Source organism: Salvelinus fontinalis, chromosome 3 (genome assembly GCF_029448725.1).
Source record: "Salvelinus fontinalis isolate EN_2023a chromosome 3, ASM2944872v1, whole genome shotgun sequence".
NCBI lineage: Eukaryota > Metazoa > Chordata > Actinopteri > Salmoniformes > Salmonidae > Salvelinus > Salvelinus fontinalis.
This window is the reverse complement of record NC_074667.1, coordinates 19,039,888-19,054,782: the sequence shown is the minus strand read 5'-3', so window position 1 is coordinate 19,054,782 and position 14,895 is coordinate 19,039,888. Positions and strand designations below refer to the sequence as shown.

The following is a 14,895-nucleotide window of genomic DNA, read 5'->3' as shown; positions in this document are numbered from 1 at the left end:
GATTTAGGGTTACAATAGGGTGATAATCTTCTAAGACGAATGGCTTATAAACTGAAATAATGAGTTAAATTATTTAGGAATCAATGGTATATTGTCAATTTAAATGACCATTAACAACTGGAAATCAAATGTGAATTTGAATATGCTGTAGGGCAGGGGTATTCAACTCTTCCCCTACGAGGTCCGGAGACTGCTGGTTTTCTGTTCTACCTGATACTTAATGGCACACACATGGTGTCCCAGGTCCATATCAGTCCCTGACTAGAGGGGAACAATGAAAAAAGAAGTGGAACTAGCTGCAATGTCCAGAGTTGAGTTTGAGGGCTGTAGGGGATCAGTTGGGGGAATTCAAAACTTAACCTGTACTGCGGCTTAGTAAAATAAATCATATGCTTCTGTGTAACTGTAACTGCAAGAGTTTATCACATTAAAAGGTATAGTTCAGTGCAATTACATATTTAGATATTTGTTTGGTTGGCTAGGGGGCGATTTGGAATCTAGCATTAGTATAGAACTAGTACTCGTATACTGTGTGTGGTCTAGTAATAAGAATAAACTATAAAAGCCTACCTCCTGCTGGATACTGAGTGTCACTGCCTACAACTGGTGTACACTAGCATGGGTGAAAGCTGCAGCAAAGCTTTGCTCAAACAATTGTGTACAACTGCCATCTTGTGGTAGTAACCAATATGACTGTCAAATAAGCAAGACTGATTAAACTGGTAAAGTATCAGTGAATGACCATATACAATGTTAGGACTTTACTTATATTGTACATCCTCAGAGCAGTGAAACCTTTGAAATTGTCAGTTATACACTTACAATATGCATCATAAGAAATTTTGTAGTTTCAAGTTTTATTTGTCATTATGTACATGATACATGTGGTATACATCGTCCAACTAAATGCTTACTTGCAGGCTCTTGTCGTATTCTCGACAATGCAACAAGAAATAATAAACTAAATATGTTGTGTTTTAATGTCTATGTTTTATTCTTCAGGGTCAGTGACGTGAAAGTGAGTGAGTAAAAAGACCAAAAAAAGCAGACAGTTTTTATAAAATGTTTTTACTTGTTTAATTGGGGGCTAATTGAAATGTATCAGATTCATAGCATGTTCTGTTATAGACATTGTCTCCTGTTCTTATCAAATAGAGATACAAACCCAGTAACACTTTAAGGATCCAATATAAATTTAAATAAACAATGTTGATACACGTAAGCAATTATTGTCGACAACAGTAGGCATCTATATATTTACTGCAATACATCTCGGCATAGAACATGTTATAGAATAGAACTGATTTTATATAGACAGTACAACATTACCTCTTCATCAGTACACAAAGCGTCATAACAAAATAAGCACCAGGATAGTCGGTTTTTCTGTACAGTTAATAAATTGCTTAAGAGTTTGATAAATATGCTTATACTGCAACCATATATATATTTTTTATCATCGCTCATTTATTTATTTCAAAAAAGAAAAGACTCAAAGCATTGCTAATTTGAAGGGCAAAACAAGCAAAGCAACAGAACAGTCAAAAAAAACTGTCAAAACAAAGGAAAATAACAAAGTTCAAGTCATTTTGACCCTTGACAGTCTAAAAGAGTCTGGTTAGGATGATTCCTTCTTTGGAAATGCTTTTTTTCCCCCCACACTGAAACCCTCAACAGTAACTTATTGAAGGAAATATCGGAATCTAAAGCAGATGATGATCACAATGGAGCAAAGTACGAACCCTTGTTTTATAATGCAGTAGTGGGACATGTACTGCATAATAGGACAGGTTCTGTTTGCTATGTTCTATATTCATAGAGCTGGGCCCTCTCCATCCCAATGCTTCACCCATTTGGTTTACTTTAGTGCTTCAAGGTTGATATTTACTCTTATCGGTATGCATGCAGCGAAGTTGGAAATGATCATCGTATGATAGAACATGGGAGTCAATTCTCTATTGTATTTTTGGGAATTGTAAATAACAAGGGCGATTTGTTTCATGTGAAAAAGGCAACAGAATCCAGAGGAGGAAAATTGCGCTATAACACATTACAAAAAAAGTCTCAACCACTAAATCCTCAAAGGCACACATCTAGAAACTGAGCATGTGGTGGTGAAGGGAATCTATAGTGATTTGGGTATATAGACCAATAGGTAATATGGCAGAATTTAACCCATCCAGGTCCACTCTATGGTGTCCATATTAGGATGGCTTTAATCTCAGCTGTCCTAATATGGACTCCGTAAGGTTCACACTGGTCAAGGAGGCTGTAGTTGGGAGGGTGGACGAAGGTAAAGAAGGTTCTTGCCCAGGGTGATGCCTTTGAGCCTGTCCCCATCTGGTTGTTCCTTGTACTTGTAAAAGCTAGAGGCATATATTCCACACTAAGTACTATAGCGCATGTTGAAGATGACTAAAGGGTTCTCTAATAGCGAATAGGAGCAAAGGCATTGTTCTGGCACTTGGTCACCTAAAAGTACTTCCCATCAACTCTACCAGTTTAAATAAAGTGCAGAAACCTGTGGTACTGGCTGCATTGAAACAAAGTGATGCCCAACCTGGTTTGGGCTATTGTCTCCAAAGCCTGACTCACTATGGTAGACAATATCGTTAGTGAAGACACCTGGTGGTCAAACCATGGAATAAATGTTCTGTTATTCATACAGCAAAACCCTTACATGCGTGTACAATGAATTGGAGCAAAAATATATTTTTAAAAAGAAAAAAAACGGAAGAAAAAAAACAACCATTACATTTCTCTAAGTTAAACAATTACTACATTATCAAAAGGCAAATAGTAGGTATATTGCAACACTCTCCGCGACACCTCTGTCAACATTATCATCCATACGTCTGTCATTTTGTGAGTCAGTCTAGGGCAAGTCTAGGCTGTCTAGACTGACAGCACAGACGGAGCCTAATCTATCATCACAGGCAGGCGCACATAAACACTGAACATTTCCAAGGGGACCGACACCCAGCCAATGGCAACACGAGGAAGGTCTATGTGGGACTCCATCATGGGACACAGGCATCTCTCTGGAACTGTAGGAGCTCATTTCAGATGGGGACAGGGGGTGATAAGGATATAAGGGAACACCATTTGGAATATTCAGTATTATTTGTTTTGTCTGAGTGGTTCTGTTTGCTTTCATCTGAGCACCCAGTCTAGACAGTAAGAAGTCCTTAGATGGGTAAGGTAGTGTACAAAAACAATGCACCCAAATATGTTAGGTTATTGGAGCTTGCAATGCCTTCATTATGAATGAGAATTATTGGAGCTTGCAATGCCTTCAATTTATGTACGAAGTGCATTGTATTAACAGAAATGTTGAAAGGTTTAGAGTTCAGAGGAAAATATAGCTCTTTACTTCATGCAAATTGACAGGATACCCACATTATGTAGTTGTCATTAGCATGTGTCGTCATTATACGTGACATTTAATTTCAAGTACTGATATTGTTTTATTGTAATGAACAGTCATAGAATGTTACGACAGGCATAATGCCATGAAAGTGTTATGTCAAGGTTAAACAGCAGTATGGTTTAGTACGGTATGCCAATAGTGGTTCCTTTTTTTTGGTTTGTAATGTGTCACTTCCCCACCCTGCCTGCATTGTAATCAGTCAGCACTGGTTTCCCTGAAGCAAAGACTGAAATCGAACCAGGAAACCTGCCCAAGCTCCCCTCTGAGGGCATCAAACTGCATCATGAGATGTCACTAGGGGTCAGAGGTCAAATGGCCACACCCCTTAGATCAATCCTTTGGCTGCTTGCTCATGAAGGGTCAGACATTTTTATTTTAATTCAGGTATTTGTCCTAAAATAAAATTTAAACATAAGAAATAAATAAAGTGGGGCCAACGGGAAGAAAGCGCAAGGGGCAAGCAGACATCCTTGTCTGGTGTCTTAGACATACACTACATGACCAAAAGTATGTGGACAACTGCTTTTCGAACATCTCATTCCAAAGTCATGTCCATTAACATGGAGTTGGTCCCCCTTTTGCTGCATTAACAGCCTCCACTCTTCTGGGAAGGCTTTCCACTAAATGTTGGAACATGGCTGTGGGGACTTGCTTCCATTCAGCCACAAGAGCATTAGTGAGGTCGGGCACTTATTTTGGACGATTAGGCCTGGCTCACAGTCAGCGTTACAATTCATCCCAAAGGTTTTCGACGGGGTTGAGGTGAGGGCTCTGTGCAGGCCAGTCAAGTTCTTCCACACCGATGTCAACAAACTATTTCTGTATGGAGCTCGCTTTTTGCATGGAGGCATTGGCATGCTGAAACAGGAAAATGCTTTCCCCAAACTGTTGCCACAAAGTTGGACGCACAGAATTGTCTAGAATGTAATTGTATGCAGTAGCGTTATGATATTCCTTCACTGGAACTAAGGCGCATAGCCCGACTACGAAAAACATCCCCAGACCATTATTCCTCCATCAAACTTTACAGTTGGCACTATGCATTAGGGCAGATAGCGTTGTCCTGGCAACCGCCAAACCCAGATTCACCAAATGGTGAAGCGTGATTCATCATGCCAGAGAACGTGTTTCCACTGCTCCAGAGTCCAATGAAGTCCAACACTTGGCATTGCGCATGGTGATCTTAGGCTTGTGTGCGGCTGCTCGGCCATGGAAACCCATTTAATGAAGCTCCCAAAGAACAGTTATTGTGCTGACGTTGCTTCCAGAGGCAGTTTGGAGATCGGTAGTGAGTGTTGCAAATGAGGACAGACAATTTTTACGCACTATGCGCTTCAGCACTCGGCAGTCTCGTTCTGTGAGCTTGTGTGGCCTACCACTTCAGGGCTGAGCTGTTGTTGCTCCTAGACGTTTCCACTTCACAATAACAGCACATACAGTAAAACGGGGCAGGTCTAGCAGTGCAGAAATTTGATGAACTGACTTGTTGGAAAGGTGGCATCCTATGACAGTGCCCCATTGAAAGTCACTGAGCTCTTCAGTAAGGCCATTCTACTTCCAATGTTTGCCTATAGAGATTGCATGGCTGTGTGCTCGATTTTATAGACTTGTCAGCAACAGGTGTGGCTGAAATAGCCTAATCCACTCATTTGAAAGGGTGTCCACACACGTTTGTACATATATACAGTAGCAGTCAAAAGTTTGGACACACCAACTCATTCCAGGGTTTTTCTTTATTTTTTACATTGTAGAATAATAGTGCAGACATCAAAACTATGAAATAACACATATGGAATCATGTAGGAACCAAAAAAGTGCTAAACAAATCAAAATACATTTTATATTTGAGATTCTTCAAAGTAGCCACCCCTTGCCTTGATGACAGCTTTGTACGCTCTTAGCATTCTCTCAACCAGGTTCATGTGGTATTCACCTGGAATGCATTTCAATTAACAGGTGTGCCTTGCTAAAAGTTAATTTGTGGAAATTCTTTCCTTCTTAATTCATTTGAGCGAATCAGTTGTGTTGTGACAAGGTATGGGTGGTATACAGAAAATCACCCTATTTGGTAAAAGACCAAGTCCATATTATGGCAGGAACAGCTCAAATAAGCAAAGAGAAATGACAGTCCATCATTACTTTAAGACATGACGGTCAGTCAATATAGAACATTTCAAGAACTTTGAAAGTTTCTTCAAGTGCAGTCGCAAAAACCATCAAGCGCTATGATGAAACTGGCTCTCATGAGGACCACCACAGGAAAGGAAGACCCAGATTTACCTCTGCTGCAGAAGATAGGTTCATTAGAGTTACCAGACTCAGAAATTGCAGCCCAAATAAATGCTTCACAGAGTTCAAGTAATAGACACATCTCAACAACAACTGTTCAGATGAGACTGCGTGAATCAGGCCTTCATGGTCGAATTGCTGAAAAGAAACTCTACCAAAGGACACCAATAAGAAGATACTTGCTTGGTCTGATGAGTCCAAATTTGAGATGTTTGGTTCCAATCTCTTTGTGAGACGCAGAGTGTGTGAACGGATGATCTCCGCATGTGTGGTTCCCACAGTGAAGCATGGAGGAGGTGGTGTGATGGTGCCATGCCGGTGAAACTATCAGTAATTTATTTAGAATTCAAGGCACACTTAACCAGCATGGCTACCACAGCATTCTGTAGCGATACACCATCCTATCTGGTTTGTGCTTAGTGGGACTATCATTTGCTTTTCAATAGGTCAATGACCCAACACACCTCCAGGCTGTGTAAGGGCGATTTGACCAAGCAGGTGAGTGTTGGAGTGCTGCATCTGATGACCTGGCCTCCACAATCACCAGACCTTAACCCAATTGAGATGGTTTGGGATGAGTTGGACCGTAGAGTGAAGAAAAAACAGCCAACAAGTGCTCAGCATATGTGGGAACTCCTTCAAGACTGTTGGAAAAGCATTCCAGGTCAAGCTGGTTAAGAGAATGCCAAGAGTGTGGAAAGCTATCATCAAGGCAAAGGGTGGCTTCTTTGAAGAATCTAAAATACACTTTTTTGGTTACTACATGATTCCATGTGTTTTGATGTCTTGACTATTATTTTACAATGTAGAAAATAGTAAACATAAAGAAAAACCCTTGACTGAGTAGATGTGTCCAGACTTTTTACTGGTCCTGTATATGTGAGCTCCAAAAGTATTGGAACAGTGACACATTTTTGTTGTTGTTTTAGCTCTGTACTCCAGCACTTTGGATTTGAAATTATACAATGACTATGTTAAAGTGCAGACTGTCAGCTTTAAATATATATATTTTTTATCCATATGGGGTGAACGCCAAAATGACACAATACATCATTTACTATTCATTTCTATTGGGCACAAAATAATCTGAAATACAACCAAAACAAAAGGAAAATGCTAATTGGTAGAATCACACGCTTGATGTAGTCATTGCGTGCTATGAATATGGTACCAAATACTTAACTTTTGACTACTTTAATACACATAAGTGAATTTGTCCCAATACTTTTGGTCCCCTAAATTGAAGGGACTACGTACAAAACGTGCTGTAATTTCTAAACAGTTCACTCGGTATGGATGAAATTACCCTCAAATTAAAGCTGACAGTCTGCACTTTAACCTCATAGTCATTATATAAATTCAAATCCAAATTGCTGGAGTACAAAGCCAAAACAACCAAAAATGTGTCACTGTACCAATTTTTGGAGCTCACTGTGTGTGTGCACACGTGTGTGTATATATATATATATATATATGTGTATATATATATATATATATATATATATATATATATATATTATTTGTATTTTATTATTGTCACATACACATCTCTCTTCTTTGCTGTGATACCATCTTAAGTTGGGCGCCCTTGCAGTTTGAGTCTCACCTCAGAGGGAGCAGTTGCATAATATCAATATTGAAGTGAGACCAATGCTGACTGAGGGAGATTGCATCTCTCTCCTTCTTCATTAAAGTGCTAAGAGATGCCTGTTGGAGAAAAGCCCAGACGGTAGGAGGATGTGTGCAGCGTACAGTTGCCTGCTAAACGCTCAGTCATGCTCTCTATTGACAAAGCACTCGCTCTCACCTGGCCGCTTCAAAGGCCTGACATTCAGATACAAAGCTTAGAGGAAAGTGGTGAAGGTCACCACTCCAACTTCAGTTTCCTGATTAATCTTTTTCTGTTCCAAACCTACACATGGTGGAGGCTTGCATTAAAAACAAAAAAATCCATGAGGTGAAATTCATTACGGGCACTAATCATGAAAATATCTGAAGGTATGTGAGACTGCGTGCTTCACGTGTTGCTTGTTGAGGTAGTTTGTCAAAATAAATGATTTGACAAATACATCTTGAGTGATAATAGGTAATTGAGGTTAATGGAGTTGTGTTGATTTTGAATTTCTAAAGGCCTTGAAAGGTGAAAGAGTTAAGCATATGGAATAGGGCCTACTAGCAGAATCCTGAATAAAAATCTGCAACTTTAACTCTAACGTTTGCCTAAAATCAATAGGAGATCAATTTGAAAGTCACGCACAAAATGTTTTAAGTCAGATTTTGGCCTTACAGTACTGCTGTTTTGTGTAGTAGGCTACTGTACGCTGCAGTCCTATGAAATGGTGGTCAGATGCAGTTTCCCCTAGGTACAGATCTATGATCAGCTTCTCTTCCCCTATCCTTGCCTTACCCATTAGTAGGGAAAAAGCTAAACTGACCCAACATCAGCGTCTAGGAGCAACTTCACCCTACTTCTGGTCAGAAATCTGGGGGCTCTGCAGATAATAAACTTGAACTGGAGTTCAAAGTTGGGGGTTCAAAGGTTGAGGGCTCTGTCACTCATGATCACACATGCACGCAAAACTACAGGTCTCGTTTTTCCTCATTCCATTTCGTTATATAAAAAAATAGTGCAATTATTTTCAACAATTATATAAATAACTCTAAAATCGTGCTTTTTAACTTTGTTTTTCCGTGTGTATATATGTTTACACACATACATTGATACATATACATACGGATGTATATGTATAGATAGCACAATGTTAAACACATTTGAGTTGGCACCCCAACAGATGACCGTTTTCACTTTTATTTCTAGAGCAGACAAAAAAACAAAAATGTATTTTTCTCTTTAGAATCCATGTTTACAAAAATACCCCTGCCCACACTCTCCTCTCTTATGATACATATTGCAGACTTCTTTTCTTTTTCTCCAGATAAACAGTCTTGAATCTTGTGCAAACATCTCTTTAAAAAAGATCCAGAAAAAAATGAAGAGCATTTGCACACGGGAACTCCTGAACTTGTCTGTCCAAAGACCCAAAGACAGTACTAAAATCAACTGGACAAGACCCAAAGTACAGTACTAAACTCAGATGGGTCCAGATAGTACAGCAAGATAGCCATAAAGCACTACAGTGGGCAAAGTACTGTACTCAATTGACCTCAAAGGACTCTCTATTCCAGTGCTCATGTTGATACACAGACCCAGTCAGCTGTCAATCATGTGTTTCCATGGATGCCAACGCTGACCACCACATCGCTAAACTTATTCACCCTTTGATGTGGATTGATGAGCGACGGGGGTGTTGGCACTGTGGCTAACTGGGTCATGAGCTGAGGCTAACTAGGGCTAACATATGAGCTTCAATCTGGCAACCCGTGAGAGCCTGAATCTGGCAACCTGATACAAGGTTGCTATCAATGCACTGTACAAGCCTGTACACGGACAGTACACAAAGCCAGACGGGGTTAGGTGGCGGCTCACTAAGAGCCATCTGCATCTAAAAAAGGAAGACCTGGTCATTCTAAAAGACTCTCGGAGCAACTAAGGATAAACTACAAGGAGATAAGTGACTAGAAATGATGCAAAAGGCATACAAAAACAAAATAAACCTAAATACAAAATAAAATAAAAAATGTAACTTTTTTTTTGTTTTCGCATTTGTCAGTATAGAAAAAAAGCTGTAAGCACGGAGACAACAAAGAACAAGTAAATATTTATACAAAGTAAGTCAGGGGCGACGGTTGTCAGTTAAGACGGTGACCGGGGGGGTAAAGTTCAGAGGGGAGGCATTTCTTTTTTTTAACGTCTGCCTCCCCCTGCCACCCCATGTCGACCTCCCCTCCCCAACCCTGCCCGACACCAACAGTTCAGCTGAAGTGCGCAGAGAAAGAAATAAACAGCCGACACCAACACTGCCGTCACACTTGCCGAGGCTTCTGCTTCTCCTTTTTGTTGCGTGCGTTCCTGCTCTCCAAGCTGCCCAGGTGGGCCTGCTGGAGTATCCCGTGGAGCAGCGAGGGACCCGGGCTTCCTAACCCGCATCCGCCCCCCATGCCCCCACTGCCACTAGAAGTCTGGTGGTGGTGCCTGGGCAGGGAAGAGGGGTGGTAGTAGTGCCCTATAACCTCACTATAAGTCGGCGGCGCCCCTTCCACTCGGCTGGAGTAGGCCTGTGCGGATGTGGCTACAGTGGTAGCACTGACTCCTGCATTGAGGCTGGGCGGCGGGCACAGGGAGGTATCGAGGAGGTGGCTGTCGTAGACAGTGCGGTTGGGGGGCGCGCGCACCGACTCCCTGTTAAGCTCCAGCTGCTGCTCGGGGTCGCGAAGCTGCAGGGTGCAGGGGCCCTGGTAGGGCGGGGGCTCCTCGCCGTCCGACAGCGATATGGTGGGCGGCAGGTCAATGATGGCATGGGGCAGGTAGGGGTAGGTGGGCTGGAAGCGGGCCAGACGCTCCCTCTGCAGGTAGGAGGGGCCGCGGTCCGGGGGCCGGGGGGTGTACACCTGCTGCTGTAAGGGAGGAGTAGAAGGAAAGTTAGCACAAACATTCATTTTTGTGATTAATTTGATGAAGTTGACAAATTGTATTTGGATGCAATGCACTTAAAATAATTGAGGATAACACAAAAAAAGTTCAACAACTTATTTTCATTGTGGTCCTCTTGTTCAGAACACTCTCTTTATCCACAGTGACAAAAAGAGCGTGTGAAGGTATATTGAGTGAGGGTATATTGACAGGAGGCCGAGCAACCACACAAAACAATACAGCACCATCGTTGTCATCTCTTTGCTATGAACATCCATAAACACCCATAGCCCCTCTGCTCTTATATAGGAGGACAAATCCATAATATATTTCCGTCCATTTGGGATGAATTTTAAGTCCCTGGGTTTAGGGATGACCCCTATAGACGTAAAGTCTTAATGGCTAAACAAGTATTACCCATAATCCCCCTTACCTCGCTCATTCCACTGGTGGACCCTGGGCCATCTGAGGACCACAGACTCCCATCCTGAGAGAGCGATGGCGGGGTGCAAGGAGAAAGAGAGAGAGAGAAGAATTTATCATGTCACTGCATACCATGTGCAAGTGGAGTACTTACCTTTCCAGCCAAAGAGCCAACCACCTTTGAGCATAGGGTGAATGAAGGTGATGAGATCAACCCCAGAGCCAGACAGAGTAAGGTATACTTGTATAGCATCTCTTAATAGGCAGAACCCAAGGGCTAATACTGGAGTGCCTTTGTAAACTTCCTGTCCCTCTATCTGAGCCTTGTTCTCTACACCTAGATGGGCTGTGAATTGGACAAGAGCTACATGTACTGTTCAAGTGCTCTTCACACAAGCAATCCTAAACAAACACACAGCCAGACACTGACCGTGACACAGAAAGCTCTGTCATCTCTGACTCATACCCCCTCCTGCAGAGTACACAGACGTCTGCCTAGCCCAAAACACACACACACACGGCATCATTCCCCATATCTCCTAACGAATGAATCACAGGCTAGGTGATTCAGAAAGCAGCAGTGTGTGTGGGTGATTCAGAAAGCAGCAGTGCAGTCATATGGTTTTGGAAGCTTCAGATCACTGCACTGGGCGATGTGTCAGACATGTGGCAGACAACCTGTCTCCTGTAAGCCTCTGACTGTCTCACAAAGAAAGAAACACCAGACATTAAAACGCTGAGTATACAAAACATTACATAGACTGACCAGGTGAAAGCTATGATCTCTTATTCGCTTGTTAAATCCACTTCAATAAAGAAGGATTTTTAAGCCTTGAGACATGGAATCTGTATGTGTGCCATTCAGTGGATGAATGGGTAAGACAAAAGATTTAAGTGCCTTTGAACAGAGTATGGTAGCAGGTGCCAGGCGCACCAGTGTGTGTCAAGAACTGCAACGCTGCTGGGATTTTCACGCTCAACAGTTTCCTGAGTGTATCAACAAAGATCCAGCACACGAAGGACAACTAGCCAACTTGACACAACTGTGGGAAGTATTGGAGTCAACTAGGGCTGTCCCCGACTCAAACAAATCTTGTTCAATTGGTCAAAATTTTAAAATGTGTATTTTTCCATATACGGTGCATTCAGAAAGTATTTAGACCCCTTGACCTTTTCCACATTTTGTTATGTTACAGCCTTATTCTAAAATGGATTAAATCGTTCCCCCCCCCTCCCACCTCATCAATCTACACACAATACCCCATAATGACGAAGCAAAAACAGTTTTTTTTATACACTGCTCAAAAAAATAAAGGGAACACTTAAACACAATGTAACTCCAAGTCAATCACACTTCTGTGAAATCAAACTGTCCACTTAGGAAGCAACACTGATTGACAATAAATTTCACATGCTGTTGTGCAAATGGAATAGACAACAGGTGGAAATTATAGGCAATTAGCAAGACACCCCCAATAAAGGAGTGGTTCTGCAGGTGGTGACCACAGACCACTTCTCAGTTCCTATGGTTCCTGGCTGATGTTTTGGTCACTTATGAATGCTGGCGGTGCTTTCACTCTAGTGGTAGCATGAGAGTTGTCCAGTCTACAACCCACACAAGTGGCTCAGGTAGTGCAGCTCATCCAGGATGGCACATCAATGCGAGCTGTGGCAAGAAGGTTTGCTGTGTCTGTCAGCGTAGTGTCCAGAGCATGGAGGCGCTACCAGGAGACAGGCCAGTACACCAGGAGACGTGGAGGAGGCCGTAGGAGGGCAACAACCCAGCAGCAGGACCGCTACCTCCGCCTTTGTGCAAGGAGGAGCAGGAGGAGCACTGCCAGAGCCCTGCAAAATGACCTCCAGCCGGCCACAAATGTGCATGCGTCTGCTCAAACGGTCAGAAACAGACTCCATGAGGGTGGTATGAGGGTCCGACATCCACAGGTGGGGGTTGTGCTTACAGTCCAACACCGTGCAGGACGTTTGGCATTTGCCAGAGAACACCAAGATTGGCAAATTCGCCACTGCTGTGCTCTTCACAGATGAAAGCAGGTTCACACTGAGCACATGTGACAGACGTGACAGAGTCTGGAGACGCCGTGGAGAACGTTCTGCTGCCTGCAACATCCTCCAGCATGACCGGTTTGGCGGTGGGTCAGTCATGGTGTGGGGTGGCATTTCTTTGGGGGGCCGCACAGGCCTCCATGTGCTTGCCAGAGGTAGCCTGACTGCCATTAGGTACCGAGATGAGATCCTCAGACCCCTTGTGAGACCATATGCTGGTGCGGTTGACCCTGGGTTCCTCCTAATGCACGACAATGCTAGACCTCATGTTCCCCAGACATAAATCCAATTGAGCACATCTGGGACATCATGTCTCGCTCCATCCACCAACACCACGTTGCACCACAGACTGTCCAGGAGTTGGCGGATGCTTTAGTCCAGGTCTGGGAGGAGATCCCTCAGGAGACCATCCGCCACCTCATCAGGAGCATGCCCAGGCGTTGTAGGGAGGTCATACAGGCACGTGGAGGCCACACACACTACTGAGCCTCATTTTGACTTGTTTTAAGGACATTACATCAAAGTTGGATCAGCCTGTAATGTGGTTTTCCACTTTAATTTTGAGTGTGACTCCAAATCCAGACCTCCATGGGTTGATAAATTTGATTTCCATTGATCATTTTTGTGTGATTTTGTTGTCAGCACATTCAACTATGTAAAGAAAAAAGTATTTAATAAGAATATTTCATTCATTCAGATCTAGGATGTGTTATTTTAGTGTTCCCTTTATTTTTTTGAGCAGTGTACATTTTTGCAAATGTATGTATGTGTATACATATATATATAAATAAATAACGCTACAAACTATCATCACCGTGCCCTTAAGGAAATCACAAATATTATGGACACATGAGAAATAATGGATATTTGGAGACTAAAAAACCCTGACCTAGTGAGATATACATGGAGGAGACTTAATCAAGCTAGTCGTCTTGACTACTATCTTTTCTCTTTCTCTCTTGCGTCAAATGTTAACAAAGTATTGATAGGAGACAGAAAGCGATCGGATCATCATCTAATTGGCCTTCACAATAACTGTTACAGAATTTCCACGTGGACAGGAATATTGGAAATTTTATCAAAGTTTACTGAAGAACAATTTATAACTGAATTTTTCCAGTACAATATAGGTTCAATAAATCCCCTTATTGTTTGGGATACCTTTAAATGTATGTGCAGAGGTCATTCAATTCAAAACTGATCAATAATTATAAAAAAAGCAGTTTCTGTCTAAAGAGCCAAAACCAACAAGGGAAATACATGAACTAATAGTACAGGTAGATCAAAATAAAAACGATACTAGAGATTCAAAATAAGTTGGAGGAAAAACAAAAAGAACTGGAGGAACTTATTCAAGAACGGATGGAATATGGAGAATAATGCACCAAATTCTTCCTTAATCTCCAACACAGGAATCCTACCAAAAATAATTAGCAGAAACTCGTTATTATGATTCTCCAAATTATATTTTAAGAGGAAGCTAAATATTTGAAGCAGATGTTCTCTATTCTGTCTCATCCTCAACCTCTGAATGACGATTACTGTAAGGAATTATTTGCAAATACAAAAAAATGTAAATTAACAAAATGTACAAAAAGATCAGTCCGAAGACTAAATTACAGATGGAGAACTTTGAGGCTATAAAATCCTTTCAGTCTGGAAAAACCCCAGGGCTTGATGGCATACCGGTAGAGGTATATCAAGCCCTTTTTGATATTCTCAAAGCTTCATTGTTAGCTTGTTTTAACTACTCCTATAGAAATGGTAGTCTGTCAGGTACTCAGCAGAAAGGTCTGATTTCACTATTATTAAAACAAGGCCCAGGTGGCAAATATAAAGATCCAGTCTATCTAAAAAACTGGAGGCCTGTTACCCTGCAATGTTGATGCAAATATACAAGTGAAATGCATAGCACTCAGAATTAAAAAAAAGGTTTTTACCAGGTATTGTTCATCCTGATCAAATCGGTTTTCTACACGGACAATACATTGGAGATAATATACGACAACTACTAGAGATAAAATAACAACATGAAACATCTAAGAAGTCAGGACTGGTATTTATAGTGGATTTTGAAAAGGCCTTTGATAAAGTAAGAACGGAATTGATTTATGAATGCCTGGATTTTTTCAATGTTGGTGATTCTCTTATATAATGG

The 14,895-nt window shown here is 41.7% G+C and overlaps 1 protein-coding gene across 2 annotated transcripts in view; it reads right to left on the bottom strand.

Moving 5' to 3' along the window:
- Positions 1-1,049: 1,049 nt before the first annotated feature.
- The window catches only part of pmepa1 (prostate transmembrane protein, androgen induced 1), a 95,134-nt gene continuing 81,288 nt past the window's right edge, over positions 1,050-14,895 (bottom strand). For both annotated transcript variants that reach the window (XM_055908463.1, XM_055908471.1), the window contains exons 3-4: positions 10,684-10,737; positions 1,050-10,234 (exon numbers count right to left, since the gene is read on the bottom strand). In XM_055908463.1, the coding sequence (XP_055764438.1) occupies positions 9,644-10,234; positions 10,684-10,737 (645 nt within the window). In that variant the 3' untranslated portion in view covers positions 1,050-9,643. The remainder of the gene's footprint in view (positions 10,235-10,683; positions 10,738-14,895) is intronic.